Source organism: Lucilia sericata, unplaced genomic scaffold (assembly GCF_015586225.1).
Source record: "Lucilia sericata isolate MDLA Ls3-8-SP2 unplaced genomic scaffold, ASM1558622v1 Contig000560F_arrow, whole genome shotgun sequence".
NCBI lineage: Eukaryota > Metazoa > Arthropoda > Insecta > Diptera > Calliphoridae > Lucilia > Lucilia sericata.
This window is the reverse complement of record NW_023994570.1, coordinates 219,907-237,435: the sequence shown is the minus strand read 5'-3', so window position 1 is coordinate 237,435 and position 17,529 is coordinate 219,907. Positions and strand designations below refer to the sequence as shown.

General features: G+C 32.8%; 3 protein-coding genes across 5 annotated transcripts; 2 read left to right on the top strand and 1 right to left on the bottom strand.

Annotated features, from left to right (window-relative positions):
- Window positions 1–881: 881 nt before the first annotated feature.
- On the bottom strand, window positions 882–4,416 carry LOC119606227 (zinc finger and SCAN domain-containing protein 2). Its single transcript, XM_037959650.1, has 6 exons — window positions 4,197–4,416; window positions 3,369–4,111; window positions 3,089–3,300; window positions 2,291–2,410; window positions 1,133–2,222; window positions 882–1,074 (listed from the first exon to the last, which is right to left on the bottom strand). The coding sequence occupies exons 1-6, from the start codon at window positions 4,201–4,203 to the stop codon at window positions 1,018–1,020; spliced, it is 2,229 nt and encodes a 742-aa protein (XP_037815578.1). The 5' UTR covers window positions 4,204–4,416; the 3' UTR covers window positions 882–1,017.
- Window positions 4,417–5,856: 1,440 nt separating this feature from the next.
- On the top strand, window positions 5,857–8,150 carry LOC119606216. Of its 3 annotated transcripts, none has more exons than XM_037959642.1 (3): window positions 5,857–6,851; window positions 6,910–7,749; window positions 7,968–8,150. In XM_037959642.1, exons 1-2 carry the CDS (start codon window positions 6,011–6,013, stop codon window positions 7,722–7,724), a joined length of 1,656 nt encoding a protein of 551 aa, XP_037815570.1. In that variant the 5' UTR covers window positions 5,857–6,010; the 3' UTR covers window positions 7,725–7,749; window positions 7,968–8,150. The 3 variants fall into 3 exon arrangements, with proteins under 3 accessions (XP_037815570.1, XP_037815572.1, XP_037815571.1); XM_037959644.1 differs by having other exon boundaries at window positions 7,883–8,123; XM_037959643.1 differs by having other exon boundaries at window positions 8,003–8,024.
- On the top strand, window positions 8,056–17,396 carry LOC119606215 (DNA replication factor Cdt1). Its single transcript, XM_037959640.1, is given in 6 exon segments — window positions 8,056–8,520; window positions 8,775–9,372; window positions 9,375–9,495; window positions 15,599–16,752; window positions 16,755–16,913; window positions 16,916–17,396. Coding segments are annotated over 6 exon segments (2,226 nt in total). The 5' UTR covers window positions 8,056–8,439; the 3' UTR covers window positions 17,029–17,396.
- Window positions 17,397–17,529: the final 133 nt, after the last annotated feature.

Sequence of the window (17,529 nt, the reverse complement as noted above, 5' to 3'; positions counted from 1 at the left end):
AGTCTGGACTATAGTCTCGTCTATAGTCTGGACTATAGTCTCGTCTATAGTCTGGACTATAGTCTCGTCTGTAGTCTGGACTATAGTCTCGTCTATAGTCTAGACTGTAGTCTCGTCTATAGTCTGGACTATAGTCTCGTCTATAGTCTGGACTGTAGTCTAGTCTATAGTCTGTACTGTAGTCTCGTCTATAGCCTGGACTATAGTCTCGTCTATAGTCTGGACTATAGTCTCGTCTATAGTCTTGTCTATAGTCTTGTCTATAGTCTTGTCTATAGTCTCGTCTATAGTCTTGACTATAGTCTTGTCTATAGTCTCGTCTATAGTCTAGACTACAGTCTAGCCTATAGTCTGGACTATAGTGTAATCTATAGTCTAATCTATAGTCTAATCTATAGTCTGGTCTATAGTCTAATCTATAGTCTAGTCTGGACTACAGTCTAGTCTATAGTCTGGACTACCGTCTAGTCTATAGTCTGGACTACAGTCTAGTCTATAGTCTGAACTATAGTCTCGTCTATAGTCTGGACTACAGTCTAGTCTATAGGCTAGACTACAGTCTAGTCTATAGTCTGGACTATAGTCTCGTTTATAGTCTGGACTATAGCTTAGTCTACCATCTAGACAGCAGCCTAGTCTATAGCCTATGGTCTGGACTATAGTCTGGACTGTAGACTAGTCAATAGACTAGATAGTCTAATTTGTAATCTGGACTGTAGTCGCGTCTTTACTTTGAATTACATTCATGGCTACAATCTGGACTATAGTCTAATATATAGTCTCGTCCATAGTCTGTGCTATATATGGTCTGGTGTATGGTCTGCTATTCAATACCTATAGGTCCTTCCTATCTTGCTTCAACTTTGTTACAGCATTACTGATTACCATCTCACAACTATTTCGATACAATTTTATTTCAATATTTTTCACTAAAATATTATTTATACAAAACTTTAAATTAAACTAAATTTAATTTTATAAAAAAAAAACAATAATAATAATAAAAAACAACAATTACTATTTAGATAACCAATCGGTAATAATTTCTTCGGTTGGAAAGTTATCAACAGAAATCTATAAAGTAAAATAAATTTAATGTTTTCTTAAAAAAAAAAATAAAAAAAAATCTTACCTCTTGAGTATTTAAAATAGTTTGTGTGGCCGCTTCAGTTTCATCTAAATAACTATTATGTGTCAAGGCAGGATTTTGTATATTTTCTTCATGATCCACTTGACTGCTAAAACCCCTCTCAACATCATTCTCTTCTTCATTATCCTCATCCACCTCATTGTCTTCGCCAACGTCGTTGTCATCGTCAGCATTTATAAAATGCATTTCTTGATTACTGGCCTCATTAGCGGCATTCATTAGTATGGCTGTCTCAGCATCCATATCTTTGTGCACATTTGTATTGGCTGAACTAGTGGCCGCCAGCAATTGTGTGGGATGTACATCGAGTCCATGTTGTTCTTTAAGATGAAAACGTAAAGCAAATATGCGAGCATATGAGGCACCACAAATACTGCAACGATTTTTGAGATTTTTATTGGATTTATGCCCCTTATTGTGGGTTTTCATGTGTATCTTCACCGAGTATAAAGAGGCGAAAGGACGATTGCATTCGGTGCAATTATAGGGTTTACTATGAATATTTTTATGGCCACTTAATTGTACAGAGGTGCGAAAACTTTTACCACAAATATCACATTTATAGCCTCTTTCCACCACATGGGTCTTCAAATGATGCACATAAACCGATTGTTGTTTGAAACGTTTATTACAGGTGGCACACACATAGGGCCGGATATCGGTATGGGTTCTCAAGTGCAAGGTTAGGGAATAAGAAACTCTAAACGTTTTGCCACACACTTCACATTCATAGGGTTTCTCGCCAGTGTGTATACGTTCATGTTTAACCTTTTCATAAGGTCTTTGAAACTCTTTGCCACAATATTGACAAGCATGCTTACGTTTACCGCCTTCTACTGATCCCCCTTGAGCCGAGGTAGAGGGCATTACTTCTTCAGGAACTATAAAATTATTGATTTGTTTAACCGTAGTAGTACTTGTTTTTTTAACATTTGTGATATTATCCACATGCATTTGCATGTGTATTTCATAACTGGGCAGGTTCTCAAATTGTTTATTACATTTCCCACAATTATATTCCTCAAGATTTTGATGCATATTCTTATGAATGACTAAAAGTTTTTGATCAAAACTTGAGAGGAAAAGGAAATTTCATATAAAGTAAAACTTTTTTAAGTATAATAAGTGGAGAATAATTACCTTTTATTGCAGATTTCACAAAAGAATTGATTCAATTCGTTGTATTCATTTTGAGCTCCAACGGGCAAAGCTTCTTGAATGGTTTTAACGGTTTGTTTTTTGTGCATTTTCATGTGTAATCTTGACAAAAGAACCAATAAATGCAGCAATTAAAAAGTGGACTATACTATTTTCTATAGTCCGAACTCTAGTCTATAGTCTAGTCTATAGTCTAGTCTATAGTCTAGGCCATAGTCTAGTCTATGGTCTAGTCTATAGTCTAGTCTATAGTCTAGTCTATAGTCTAGTCTATAGTCTAATCTATAGTTTAGTCTATAGTCTAGTCTATAGTCTAATCTATAGTCTAGTCTATAGTCTAGTCTATAGTCTAATCTATAGTCTAGTCTATAGTCTAGTCCATAGTCTAGTCCATAGTCTAGTATATAGTGTAGTCTATAGTCTAGTCTATAGTCTAGTCTATAGTCTAGTCTATAGTCTAGTCTATAGTCTAGTCTATAGTCTAGTCTATAGTCTAGTCTATAGTCTAGTCTATAGTCTAGTCTATAGTCTAGTCTATAGTCTAGTCTATAGTCTAGTCTATAGTCTAGTCTATAGTCTAGTCTATAGTCTAGTCTATAGTCTAGTCTATAGTCTAGTCTATAGTCTAGTCCATAGTCTAGTCTATAGTCTAGTCCATAGTCTAGTCTATAGTCTAGTCTATAGTCTAGTCTATAGTCTAGTCTAGTCTAGTCTATAGTCTAGTCTAAAGTCTACTCAATAGTCTAGTCTATAGTCTAGTCTATAGAGAAAAAAACTTACTTCAAATTCTTCTCCGATGCAAATACCGTATTACACACTTCACACACTACCGCCACATCATGCAAAGTCTTCGTGTGACCCAGTATATCTTCTGCTTTTTTATGCCATCGCAAATGATTGTTAAACGAACGCAATGAGGTATAATCTTTATCACATAAATGACATCTATAGACATTTTGATCATCATTTTCTACAAGTAAAGTAGAATTCGACTAAAAATGGAAAAATCTCAAAATAAAATGATCCTACATTAGCTACACTATTAAACAGTTAAACATACCTCTATTAAATCAAGGGAATTATGCTCCTGATGGCTACAACAATCATGATTTTCGGCAGTAGTTAAATCTGTAAATACTTGTTGACAATCATAGCAGAAATAACGTTCTTTATCTAATTCCTCTAGCGCATTGGAAACAGCATTCTCCTCTTGTATACAATTTGGTTTCATTTCAATAATTTCCTCTATATTATCAGCATTATCTTCTGTTTCCTCTAAATTTTCTACTAAATCCCATAGCTTATCTCCCGATATAGTTGAGATAATATCCTGTTGTTGTTCCTCTTGTTCTTCTGGATTTTCACTTAGTAATTCTATATAGGGATGATAATTGAGAAAATCTTCTATGGTATTAAAGGCCAAATTGCATTGTTGGCAATAGTAACCCTCTACCAATTGACCGTTTTCATCTATAGTTTCTCTTAAAATCAAATTATGTTTGGATAAATCATCTTCCTGTTCCAAAAATGTTTGCTCTTCAATTATTTCATTAGAATCTGTAGTAATTTGTCTACTTTCTGCATTATTTATTAGATCATTATCATCATCACCATCATATTGAAATGTTTGCTGTTCATTGTCGTTGTTTACCAATTCCCCCGATTCTATATAAATTAATTCTGCTTCCGTTGCACTAAAATTATCCATCACATCATTGTTTTCCTCACTTTTAGTTTCCTTGCTATAATATAGCCAACTTTCCATATCATCGTTAGATTCTTCTATTAAATCGGCCGTTTCCTCTATAAAAACAAATTGATAATTTTTCTTTAGTTTGTAACCTCTTGAGGACACATGGCTTGTTGTTGCTTTATGCTTTTTACTTACCAGCCATTATTTTGCTTATAACTTAAACTTAAAGTTAATTGTGTTCAATATATATTTAACAGTAACAAACTTTTAATTATTTGAATTTAAATCAAAACCAACTTAAAATATATTTGTCCACACCTAACTTCACGAGGATGATGTTATTTTTTTATTTTTTTTTATATATAAACAGCTGTTTTTGATAGCTGACTGAAGAGTGGTGAATATAAAGATAAATATAAGGTGAAAATAAATTGTACAGTAAAACTAGATGAGTTAATATTTGTTTAAAATAAGAAATAATACAATGTATTTATGACCATTGACGAAACAAAATATAGAAAAGCATAAATTAAACTATTTAGAACCATTTCTATGAATATAAACCTGATAAAAATGAAAAAAAAATCTGTCACGTATGTTTTGAAAAAACTTTAATGTTTGTCTTAATATCGAGTTTTTGGCAAATGTATATTTATTTGTATACCTTTCAGCTTCGTATTCATATGTATATTAGTTCATCACTTTATTTGTAAAAGTATATAAATTCCGATACAGACAACGGAGTCTATGTCCGTTAAAACAATTTTTGAAGAACCTAGATTTATGTGGGAGACAAATCTTCAATACTTTTACGAGGCATTCCAATCGGCTCAGAATCATTTTCTTAGTCGTTTAAGTTATGTACGTCTATCTGTATGTCGATGTATGTCCGTTAAAAACAATTTTTGAAGATCCTAGATTTATGTGGGAGACAAATCTTCAATACTTTTACAAGGCATTCCATCGCAATATTCAAGGTAATGGTAACGAACTCTGACACACAGACTTCTCTTGACCCTAGGAAGAAGCCTATTGCAAATACTTGAAATAGGTCCATTATTTCACCATACCACCTGAATATGACTTTGGAGCTAACGAAAAAACGAAAAGAAAGTCAAAAGAGTTTAGAATTTTCAGAGGAATAAAAAATGTTATACTAGAAATTGCTACTTTCTACAATTGTTACATTTAAATCAAATTTTTATCAAAATGATGATAATTTTTTTAATATACATATGTATTTCTATGTATATACATATGTATATACATATACATACAAAGGTGTTTACAAAACACAAAAATAAACAAATTAAAGTGGAATTTTTTAAAGATATCATTTGTGGTTAAAGGCAAAACCAGCTAATTTTAAAATACTTATCATTTTAGAAAAACAAATTTGTTGTTGACCCAAGAAAAGGTCATCTTGATTTGAAAAAGGTCATATTGATAAAAACACAAAAATAGATACGAAACAAATTCCTGGTAAGGGTTTTATTGCATTATTGAAGTTATGCGGTTAAAAAAAAACATATGTACCTACAATCAAAAAATAATGAATACATAGAATGTGCTTCTCGTACAAGAGAAATTTTCAATAGCGGGTCGTAACACATAAAGAATACGTGTAAATCATAACAACCTGCATGGCGAGATGGGTATTATCGTAATAAATATTCTTTGCTATATTGTTATAATCCTAACTAACTAATTAACATTTCACCTGTGTATTCAGGTTGTAACCAACTTTCGTTTTACATCAAGTAATTCTATTATCTTTCCCATCTCTGTTCTTAATACTTTGAGAGCCGCTAACCCTAACCGAATGCAACACTGTGTAATTTATTTCTTATTCACCACTAGTTAAAAGATCTTATTTGAATTTGTTTTTGTTTTCACGAGTTTGTTTTTTATCTTCAACATAATGCTTTAAATTATATTAAAAGTTAAATAATTATTGTAATTAAAGTGGTAATTTCAAAATAACATAGTGCAATTTTGTACCAGTAGCAATGTTCCAACCAGAAACTGAAGATATGTTGCCCAGAATGGCGCCGAAACCTAGTGCGGCTGTGCCAAATGGTGAGGGTATAATACGACCACAAGTGCCTGAAATTTCGATATTATTTGGACAACAGGAATCGAATGTTTTACCACAGCAAAATGTAAATGGTGGTATACAGCAGCAACAGTTTAAAACTAATAATCCACAGCCAAGCTATGCGGCTTGGAAGAAACAAATGTTACCCAAAGTTAATTATACACCTTCCGCTGTAAATATGGCGGAGGTACAATTGTCAGATAGAGGGAATAATAATAACATGATGCCGGATTATAATTCTCCTAGGGCAAATTTGTATCCGTTGAGAACAGCTACTGCACCAGTAGCTAATATGGCGCCAAATGTAGCAGCAAACGATTTTGCCCAATCAAATCCTCTAACATATCGCCGCAGTTTGGAAGGTTGTAACAATAATATGATGTACCAACAACAAATGCCACATTTGCCCCAAACAATGTCATCACAATCGCCTTTGCAATCAATAAAACCGTTGTCAAATCCTATTAACCATTTACCATCTAGAGATGTTTTAACTATTTGTGCTGGAACACAAACAGATGCCAGTTTAGATTCATCCAATAACTATCAGCATAATCTGCAATCAGGTCCCTGGTCAAATTTAGCCTCCAAACAAGATGTTGATGAAATGCGTTTAATATTAGAGGGAATGCAGCAGGAACAGCAACGTATGATAAAAATGCTAGAAACACTTTTGTTTAACCCTGCGGCACAATTTGCCATAAAGCCGCAGTCAAGAGATATGGGAGTGCAGGCAGATTGTGTAGAAAATGGTAATTTTAAAAATTCTTTATTTAAACTCAAAAGCTTAAATATAAAATGTGTTTTCAGATAATCAACCCTTTACAAATGGTGATGCTTTGACTAATAATCAAGCCGAATTCGATATTCCACAACAAGCGGTGGCCAAAAATAAATTCCTACAACATTTAAAGCCCTCCCCCAGCAATATTCTGCAAACTCCTAAGGGAAAACCTATGGCTCAGTCAACCACCTATCGACCAAATTCTCCACAAACTCTACGTTTCCAAACAGAACAAAACCATGAAGTGGCTTCAGCTCCTACTTATCAACAAGTCAGCAGCAAACCTCCTCCCAGCCTACATAAATCGGCCTCGGATACTAGTCTGGCTATGAATGAATTGGCTTTGAAATATTTACCCAATGAAAAGTTAGCGGAATTATTAAACGAACTAAATATGGAATGTCCAACAGGCCAAGTCAATAATTACCCCCTGCCCAGCACACCTGTACGGCAAAGTGGGGATAAATTTGAAAAGGGTCCTTCGGATATATCGAATGCTTCATATAAATACCTTAAAAAGTATCGCCTATTGCCAGAAGATCATGTGGAAGATGAAGAAAATGTTATTGTTAATCAGGACAGAGGAGTGCAGGGGGAAATTTTGGTAAATGTCAATGAGAATCAAGCGTATAATTCACCACAACAGCAGTACAATAATATACGCAATACACCACTTAATCAAAGACAAACACCAACAAACAAATGTTCACCATACGCTGGGCGTTTGCCATTATCACCATTAACCAGAGGAGCTGCAACGCCGCCACTGTCATCAGCTGCCATACAAGCACAACATTTAGTGAATTTAGACAATATAAAACAGCAACCAAAATTCTTATAAATTGTCTTAAATAAAAGCAGTAATTGTAAGTATTAAATGTTATAATAAATAAAAAAGTAAAACGCGAAAAAAGTGCAAAAAAAGACGTAATAAAAAAGTGGTGAGATATAAAATATATATATATGGCCATATTTTGCCTTTTTTCTTTGTTCTACTAGGTTTACACACGTTTTAATGCAAGTGTATATGAAAATGTGTGTGTAAATGCTAAGAGTTGAATTTAGTTTTATTAACCCACCACAGCTATTTGTTTACCTTTTCTTCAACTTGACAAACAGCTGATCGATTGAGGGCAAGCAACAACAACTAGCTGATAAAATATAAACAAAAACAAGAAGAAAAATTTTGGCGCGTTTGCAACGACGTTGACAGAGGCGTTGGAAACGTCAACTAAACGTAAACGTCATCGTCGTGCGTAGTGACTGAACTTTTGGAGGGAAAAACTCTTGTCAGTCGAAATTTGAGCGGGATAACTCACAGACGTGTGCTAAGCAAGAAAGCAAACAGACCAGTCAGTAGTCAGTCATTTGGTGATTATTACTTCATACACATGCATAAAGAAAGAAAAAAAGAAAGAAGTATTTTATTAAATTGGAAATAATTAGAAACTACCTTAACAAAAATAAAGACAAGTAAAAACGCTTTTAAAAGAAAATAAACTAAAGTTTTAAAACAATTAAATTAAAAGCAATATAAACAATTAAAGTTAAACAAAATGGCTCAACCTTCGATAGCTGCCTTTTTTAATACCAGGAAACGTGCTGCGGCTGAAGATGTGGCCAGCATTAAAAATAGAGTAAGTAGTTGCTTACATGTTTTATATGTTTCCACAGAAAACTCCTTGCCGCAACACACGCTGCCAAGGAATTTTGTAAAATTAAGACGCATTTAGTGTTTGTGAAAAAAAACCCACCCTTATTTAAAGAGAATTTCTCTTAATTTAAGGCCCGGCAGCGTGGCTACTATTGTTGTTGTAGTTTTCTAAAGTTTAACAATAAGAGCATGAAACCCTTATTAAATTAAAAATTGTGTTTTTTCCAAAAATTTTAGCGTCTTCTGGATACAACAGAACCAACTAAACAAAATAACACAACTACTGATGCCACTAACAATGAACCTTCCTCCCAACAACAATTGCCCGAGCAACATGATGATATTGCAGCACTTAAGAAAATGGGTATGCGTACCCGTTCCACACGCTCTGCTGCAGTGGTCAAACGTATTGGTGTCCAAGATCCAGCGCAAATACCCGACAGTGGTGTTTCACCCAAGAAAATGTCCAAAATTGAGGAAAGCATTAAACAACAACAGAAATTAGTGCAATTTATACAAAAGGGCCCCTTGTCGCCCCGTAAAAAGGCCACCGCTACCCCCAAATCAAATACAAGACAAAAAACTAATGAGTTAACTCCCTCGAATACCCTAATTACGGCCTTTACCTCTAAAAATAATGCCAATAATGTAGAGAAAGGTTTAAAGACACCCACTAAACAAATTATTAAAGGTTCCAATACCCCTCTCAAACAGGGTGAAATAAAAACAATGGTTAAGAAAGAATTAAATTTCGAAGAAGTTAAAACAAAAATAACACGTAGTGCTAAACTACAAGAACTTAAAGCTTCGTTGGCTCGCATCCAAGAGCTGGAAAAACACGCAAGGCCCAAGAGGAACGTAATCGTAAACTGAAAGAGGGTCTTCTGTCGCCGGCTAAGAAAACTCCTGTAGTACAATTGAAAGAATTCGATAAAATTGAATTGGAAGTTTTGACTAGGTAAGTGGAAACTTTTAAATTTTAAACTAAAGTGAAAATAAGTTTGAAAATTTTGAAATATTTGGTAAAGAAGTGAAATTTTAAACAATTTTTGGTAAATTTTTTTTGGAAAAAGTGTTTCAAAATAATGACAAATATTCAAAATGGAAATCCTCTTCTAACTCTATAATTCTTAAAGTAAAAATGCTGTTAATATTGAACAGTTTTTCCAAACATTTTTTACTGAAATAATACTTCCACCCTTAAACCTGCTTTCAAAATTTTCAAGAAAATGCCTTCGTATACAAAATTTCATTAAATTCTTATAGCTTTTTTACAAATTTCAACTACCCCGTCTTTGCCACAAAGTCAATTATCACTAAACATTTGTATTGAAATGATAACCACCCCTGGTAGGGTAATTTTAAAACATTTGCTATGTTTACTCAAGCGTTCAAACACATTTTTGAAAAAAATGTACAGGAATTTTTAAACAAATTTATTAAATAAGGAATTCCTTAACATATTTTTAGATTTTTTTTGTCATAATTTTAATACAAAAAAGCAATATGATATATTTGCAAGGGTAGCAAATAAGCTATATCTGTCTATATGAGGCTTATAAATGTCTAATGTTGAAGAACAAATTATAATGTTAAAAAGTAACTTTAAAAAATAAATAATTGTGCATTGTGGTATATTTACAAGGGTGGTAAATAAGCTATATCTTGCTATTTATGTTCTTTAACGTCTAATCTTTAAGTAAAACTCTAAAAAAAGTTGAAATTGTTCATTGTAGTATCTTTACAAGAGTAGTAAATAAGCAATAGCTTGCTATTTATCACTATTACATTTCTTTTTTAAACCTTACTTATTTACAAGACCTATTAGCTATGATTTTTTAACACTGCAAAGTATTAGGAAAAAGTGAAAGTTATACTTTTTGTATATTTGCAAGGCTAGCAAATAAGCAATTTCTTTTTATCTCTATATATATGCAATGGTAGCAAAAATGCAATAAAAAATTTTACTTTTTTGGACTTAAAATATTTGCTAGATCTTTTTGTATGGATTTTTAGACTTACAAATGTGGTAAAATGTAGTAAAGTACTTTTTTATGCTTAAAATCTACATTATTTTCATGTTTCTTCGTTTAGGTGTAATAAAATATAGAATTTTTGTTAGTTTAGTATATATGCAAGACTTGTTTGCAATGCTTGTTAGTTTTGTAAACAGGGTTAAGTGTAGTAAAGTGTAGTTTTGGACATTTTTGTGTTAAACTACTTGTAGACTTAACTTTTTCCTCAAAATTAAACTTTTTACAACATTTGCAAGGATAGCAAAAAAGCAATAGTTGTTTTTAAGGTCTGGTTTTTGTTTAAAAATGTTATTTTTAAGGTTTTAGCATATTTGCAAGACCAAATTGTAATAATTTTTGGTCTTGCAAATATGGTAAAATGTAGCAAAGTACTGGTTAAGTGTAGTAAAGTATATTTTTGGTAATTTTTGTTTAAAACTATTGGCAAACTTAACTTTTTCCTCTAAATTATACTTTTTACAATATTTACAAGGGTAGGAAAAATGCAATAGTTGTTTTTAAGGTTTGGTTTTTGTTTAAAAATGTTATTTTTAAGGTTTTAGCATATTTGCAAGACCAAATTGTAATAATTTTTGGTCTTGCAAATATGGTAAAATGTAGCAAAGTACTGGTTAAGTGTAGTAAAGTATATTTTTGGTAATTTTTGTTTAAAACTATTGGCAAACTTAACTTTTTCCTCTAAATTTAACTTTTTACAACATTTGCAAGGGTAGCAAAAAAGCAATAGTTGTTTTTAAGGTCTGGTTTTTGCTTAAAAATGTTAATTTTTAGGTTTTAGCATATTTGCAAGACCAAATTGTAATAATTTTAGGTCTTGCAAATATGGTAAAATGTAGCAAAGTACCGGTTAAGTGTAGTAAAGTATAGTTTTGGTAATTTTTGTTTAAAACTATTGGTAAACATAACTTTTTTCCTCTAAATTATACTTTTTACAATATTTGCAAGTGTAGCAAAAATGCAATAGTTATTTTTTAAGATTGTTTTTTGTTTAAAAATTTTATTTGTACGGTTTTAGCATATTTGCAAGACCAAATTGCTATAATTTTTAGTCTTGTAAATATAGTAAAATGTAGTAAAATACTGGTTTAGTATAGTAAAGTATAGTTTCGGGCATTATTGTTTAAAACTATTAGTGAACTTGACTTTCTTCCTCTTTTTACAATATTTGCAAGGGTAGCAAAAAAGCAATAGTTGTTTTTAAGTTTGTTTTTTGTTTAAAAATTTTATTTTTTAGGTTTTAGCATATTTGCAAGACCAAATTGCTATAATTTTAGGACTTGCAAATGTGGTAAAATGTAGTAAAGTTATATATTATACTTAAATTTGTTATAATCTGATAAACTTTAGAATTTTTTGTTAGAATACCACGTTTTTTCTATAAAATTGTTATAAATTTTTTAAAAATTTCTTTAATATTCTTTAGTTTTTTTTTTTACATTTTTTATATAAATGTCTATTCATTAGCGGAATAGTGAGTTTCTTAGTTTAAAAATAACTTTTTAAAAGTTGTTGTTTGACGCTATTTATACTTGAAATGTTTTGGCCTATTGCCAATGAAACCTTGACCTATCCCATTAAACTTTCTTCCACACAAAATCATGTTCCCGTGTTCTATATTTAAATAAAACTGCAATTACACAAATAAACTTTATTAAAGAATTTTTATTAATTTAAAACAAACTTTAGTTTATTCATGGTTTTGAGTTTAAGGTGGCCTACAAAAAGTCTTAACTAAACTTGGTTTCTTTTGTTTTTTTGTTTGCATTTTATAATTGAGGTCATTAGTTATTACAAAAAAATTTAAGTAAATTAAGCATTTTGTTTAAAATTAAAGAAAATATAAGTAATTTTGTTATGGAAATTAAAAAAAAATATTTTCAAAACTTTTTTAACTAAAGCCAAGGACTAGCTAAATTATCCTTTGTATAGCTTTTATTGGGTATTTAAAATAGTTTAGTTTGTGGATTGTATATAGTAGATAGTTGTTGTCATTACATTACTTTCTTTATATTTCTGCTGACTTTGTTTTAATTGCTGTAAGTGAAGTTAATGAAAAAGTGATGAACGACCCCCACCATATGTTGTTAAATAAAATGTTTACATTTTAACTATTTTTTCATCATAATAATGCATTGTTGTCATTTTCTCTATATTTAGTTTATATAAACGAGTATTTGTTAAAACTAGAATTAAAAACAAAGTAACATTTTAAATGCATAAACATATGGGTTTGTTGTTGCTATACATACTACAGAGTAAATAAGTCATTGTATACTTTACCCAGTAATTACTTTTTATGTTTACTTTCTTATTACTCTCTTCCTTTTTTCCACTTTATTTACTTTAGGAATATTTTATTTATATTTGATCGTTATGTTTTTTCTTTCTCCGGGGGTGGTTTTTTGTCCGTTACAAAACTCTTATAGGGGTTTTTGTTGTTGTTGTTGCTATAAGTCTTATTCTTAAGAGAGTTTACAGCTGGTTTTCTTATTACTGATAAACCTTGCCTATTTAGTTTTTTATTTTGTTAAACCAGTTTTTAACAAAAAAAAAAAAGGTTCTCAGTTTTCTATCTCTCGGTCTGTCCGTCTTGCTGTCTGTGCCAGGTAGCTTGTCTGTTTAGTTTTCCTTATTCTTAACACATTTCTATAACTACTAAGATCTTTAATACTCAGCTGGTGAGCTAAAACTACCCTTAAAATGTTTGTTATTATGATCACGTATCTTTCAGATACTATGTACTCTTAAAATAGCAAAACATTCCTTAAAAAATTAAAAAAACAGAAATCACCAAAAACGTTAGAATTTAATTTATGTTTATTCTTTAGAAAAGAGAACTTGATGATCTTGCTGAATGTATGATAATTAATAAAAATATACGAGGGTTAATCTCTGTAGTTTGAAAATGTTACATTTTTAGATAATTCTCTACATTAAGATCACTCTAAAACTTTATTCAAGAAGATAGATAGATGACTTTAGATGACTGCAAAAGATCAGATTGATCTATATCGTGAAGATCGGAGTCTTCGATCTCGTATATATAGAAAATCTAAAGATCTCTTTATGAAGATCCATATTTCTTTAGATTTCTCTGAAAGATGACTTAAGATATATACATAGCTGCAAAAGACCAGATTGATCTACATTGTCCACCGTGAAGATCAGTGTCTTCGATCTTGAATATATAGAAAACATAAAGATCTCTTTATATACATAGCTGCAAAATACCAGATTGATCTACATTGTCCACCGTGAAGATCAGTGTCTTCGATCTTGAATATATAGAAAACATAAAGATCTCTTTATGAAGATCCGTATTTCTTTAGATTTCTCTGAATCTTTATTTAAGAAGAAATATGACTAAAGATACATATGTAGCTACAAAATACCAGATTGATCTACATTGTCTATCGTGATGATCAGTGCATTCGATCTCGAATATATAGAAAACATAAAGATCTCTTTATGAAGATTCATATTTCTTTAGATTTTTCGGAAACTTTATTTAAGAAGAAAGATGACTTAAGATATATAGATATATAGCTGCAAAAGACCACATTGATCTACATTGTCCACCGTGAAGATCAGTGCGTTCGATCTCGAATATATAGAAAATATAAAGATCTCTTTATGAAGATCCGTATTTCTTTAGATTTCTCTGAATCTTTATTTAAGAAGATATATGACTTTAAATGGCTGCAAAAGACCAGATTGATCTACATCGTGAAGATCAGTGCGATCGATCTCGTATATATAGAAAACATAAAGATCTCTTTATAAAGATCACTGTTTCTTTAGATTTTTCTGAAACTTTATTTAAGAAGAAGGATGGCTTAAGATATATATGCACATAGCTGCAAAAGACCACATTTATCTACATTGTCCACCGTGAAGATTAGTGCGTTCGATCTCGAATATATAGAAAATATAAAGATCTCTTTATGAAGATCCGTATTTCTTAGATTTCTCTGATGAATCTTTATTTAAGAAGATAGATGACTTTAGGACTGCAAAAGACCAGATTGATCTAGATCTTGAAGATCAGAAGCGATCGATCTCGAGATAGAAAACAGAAAGAGCGCGGTAGAAAAAGCACGGGGCGGGGGAGGCGCGGAAACGGGAGGAAGAAGAAAGGACGGGAAAGGGCGGCAAAAGACCAGAGGGAGCGACAGCGGGAAGAGCAGAGAGGGGGACGAAAAAGGGGGGCGAAAACGGGGCAGGAAAAAAAGGGCACCAAAGAGGGGCACCAAAAAAGGGCGCGAAAAGGGGCACCAAAAAAGGGCGCGAAAAGGGGCACGAAAAGGGGCGCGAAAAAGGGGACCAACAAAGGGCACGAAACAAGGGCGCGAAAAGGGGCACCAACAAAAGGGGGGAAAAAAAGGGCCCCAAAAAGGGCCGAAAAAAGGGCACCAAAGAGGGCACGAAAAAGGGCACCAAAAAGGGGCAGAAAAAAAGGGCACGAAAAAAGGGCACCAAAAAGGGGCAGAAAAAAGGGGCACGAAAAAAGGGCACCAAAAAGGGGCCCGAAAAAAGGGGCACCAAAAGAGGGCACCAAAAAGGGGGCACCAAAAGAGGGCACGAAAAAGGGCACCAAAAAAGGGGCAGGAAAAGGGCGCGAAAAAGGGGCACCAACAAAGGGCACGAAAAAAGGGCGCGAAAAAGGGGCACCAACAAAAGGGGGAAAAAAAGGCCGCAAAAGGGGCCGAGAAAAGGGCACCAAAAAGGGGGCGAAAAAAGGCACCAAAAAGGGGGCGAAAAAAGAGGGCACGAAAAAAGGCACCAAAAAGGGGCAGCAACAAGGGGCACGAAAAAAGGGCAAGAAAAAGGGCCCGAAAAAGGGCACCAAAAAGGGGGCCAAAAAAGGGGGAAAAAGGTCACCAAAAAGGGCCCTCAAAAGGCGTAAAAATGGCAGCAAAAAAGGCTCGAAAAATTTTCATCAAAAAATTTCTCTAAAAATTTGCATCAAAACTTTAACAAAATTTTACAATTTTTATTAATTTCCCTTTTCTTTCTCCTTTACAGCCCTTCAAAAACCTTTAAAACACCCACAAAACTACCACCCAAAACTCCAGACAAAAATGAACTTATGTCGCCACGTCACACCGATGTCTCCAAGCGTGTACTCTTCAGTCCCGCCAAAATGGGCTCACCTTCAAAATGGTTGTACCGCCAGCCTAATCAACGTTTCATGTCTTTGGCTGAAAGCAGTAAAGCTGGTCAGCTACCTCTACCCTATAAATATAGACATTTAATAGAGATTTTTAAGGCCTTGGACTCAGTCTGTGCCATGTTTCATAATCGCAAGGAATGCATAACATTTAAGAAATTAAAACCGGCGGTACAGAGAATGATGCGTAAGAATTTCTATGAAACACATTTGGCTCAAATCAAACATCTCTATCCCGAGGCTTTTATTTTCACACAAATGAAAATGCGTAATTATGGTTCAGCCTCTAAGGCTGATTACTTCCAATTGGTTATAGCACCCAATGTAGAAAATCTACCCGAGAAATTGAAACTTAACAAGATCGATGAAGATGATATTTTGGCTTCGGCTCAAAATAATTCCATGAATCCACATGTTATGACCGAAAGGTTACAGAAATTCCAGAATGCCTTATTGGAAAAGGTGAAAAATGAACATGATAAGTTCTTGAAATCACTGGATCCCCCTCTTTCTATACCCAAGGAAAAAGTAACACGTTGGCATCCAGATTTCGATTTGGAAAATTGTCCCGAAATAGAATTGGGCCATTTGCCACAACCACCAAATGTAGAGAAATATTCATCGGCCAAGGATATTTTATCCACGGCCAGAAATCTTTTCAACTGTTCCACACCCATGGAAAGGGTAATGGAAAGATATGAAGCTAAATTGGAGGCTGACAAAGTAAAGGCTGAAAATTTGAAGAATGCAGAAAACACTAGCAGTACAGGAGAAACTAGTAAAACAAGTGAAACTACAAAAACTGCTGCAGCAACTGCAGTTACTAGTAAAACAGCTACAACAGCAGAAACTGCTAAGACACCAGCAGCAGATGCCACCTCTACCCTCTTAAAGGGTGTACCCAAATCGTTATTAGAGAAAATACGCGCCAAACAGGCAGCCAAAGCTTTAGATGCTATGACACGTAGACCTTCTCAGGATCAGGAGGCTACTAAATATTCCCGTCTACCGAATTGGCTCGTCATTTACGCAATGTTTTCATTACCGAACGCAAAGGTGTTCTCACTCAAGAGATTATCATTAAGAAAATTCAAAATAGTTTCCGTACCAGTCTAACGCCACAAGAAATTGAAAATCATTTACAACTTATGGCTAAAGAAGTGCCCGCTTGGTTGGCCTTCATGAAGTACGCAAGACCATGTATTTGAAAATTAACAAAGACATGGATTTAACTAAGATCATAGAACGTCTGGAAGCAGTGGCCAATGAGAAAAGTAAAATGTAGACAATCACATCATCACTTGTACTAATAAACTACTAATAACCATACAAAAGCCTAACTAACTGATTTTTAACCCCCACCCCGTCATTTTACCCTTATTAATATTAGTAATTAAATAATTTAAGTTTAATAAAAACCTTAACATTTGAAATGTTCTCCATTTAATATTTTTCTCTTTGGACTTGCTTATTTTTATTATTATTATAATTCCTACTTCTTAAGTTATTTGTTATACATATTAGTTAGTAATTATATTAGTATTAAACATTTGTTTCATTATTTTATTGCTACGGCGTTTGTCTAACTTCTATATTAGAAAAACAGCAAACATTATTTTAATAAAAACAATAAAAATAATTTGCTTAATATAATAATTCCCCCCTTGTATTTGTTATTTGTTTATTTAAAAACTCATAATCATCACAACCAGCCAGTAATCCCACCCCCATACCCCCGTCAATAACTTGTTTATTATATAACGTCAATTTAAATTTATATATTTAA

Bases quoted from the DNA above. Each gene is read 5' to 3' on its own strand.
- LOC119606227 (XM_037959650.1), bottom strand. The intron at 2,411-3,088 runs GTAAGTTTTTTT...TCTTTTGTCAAG, and splicing joins GCATCGGAGAAGAATTTGAA to ATTACACATGAAAATGCACA. The intron at 1,075-1,132 runs GTAAGATTTTTT...TTTACTTTATAG, and splicing joins CTATTTTAAATACTCAAGAG to ATTTCTGTTGATAACTTTCC.
- LOC119606216 (XM_037959642.1), top strand. From the start codon at position 6,011: ATGTTCCAACCAGAAACTGAAGATATGTTGCCCAGAATGGCGCCGAAA. The intron at 6,852-6,909 runs GTAATTTTAAAA...ATGTGTTTTCAG, and splicing joins GGCAGATTGTGTAGAAAATG to ATAATCAACCCTTTACAAAT.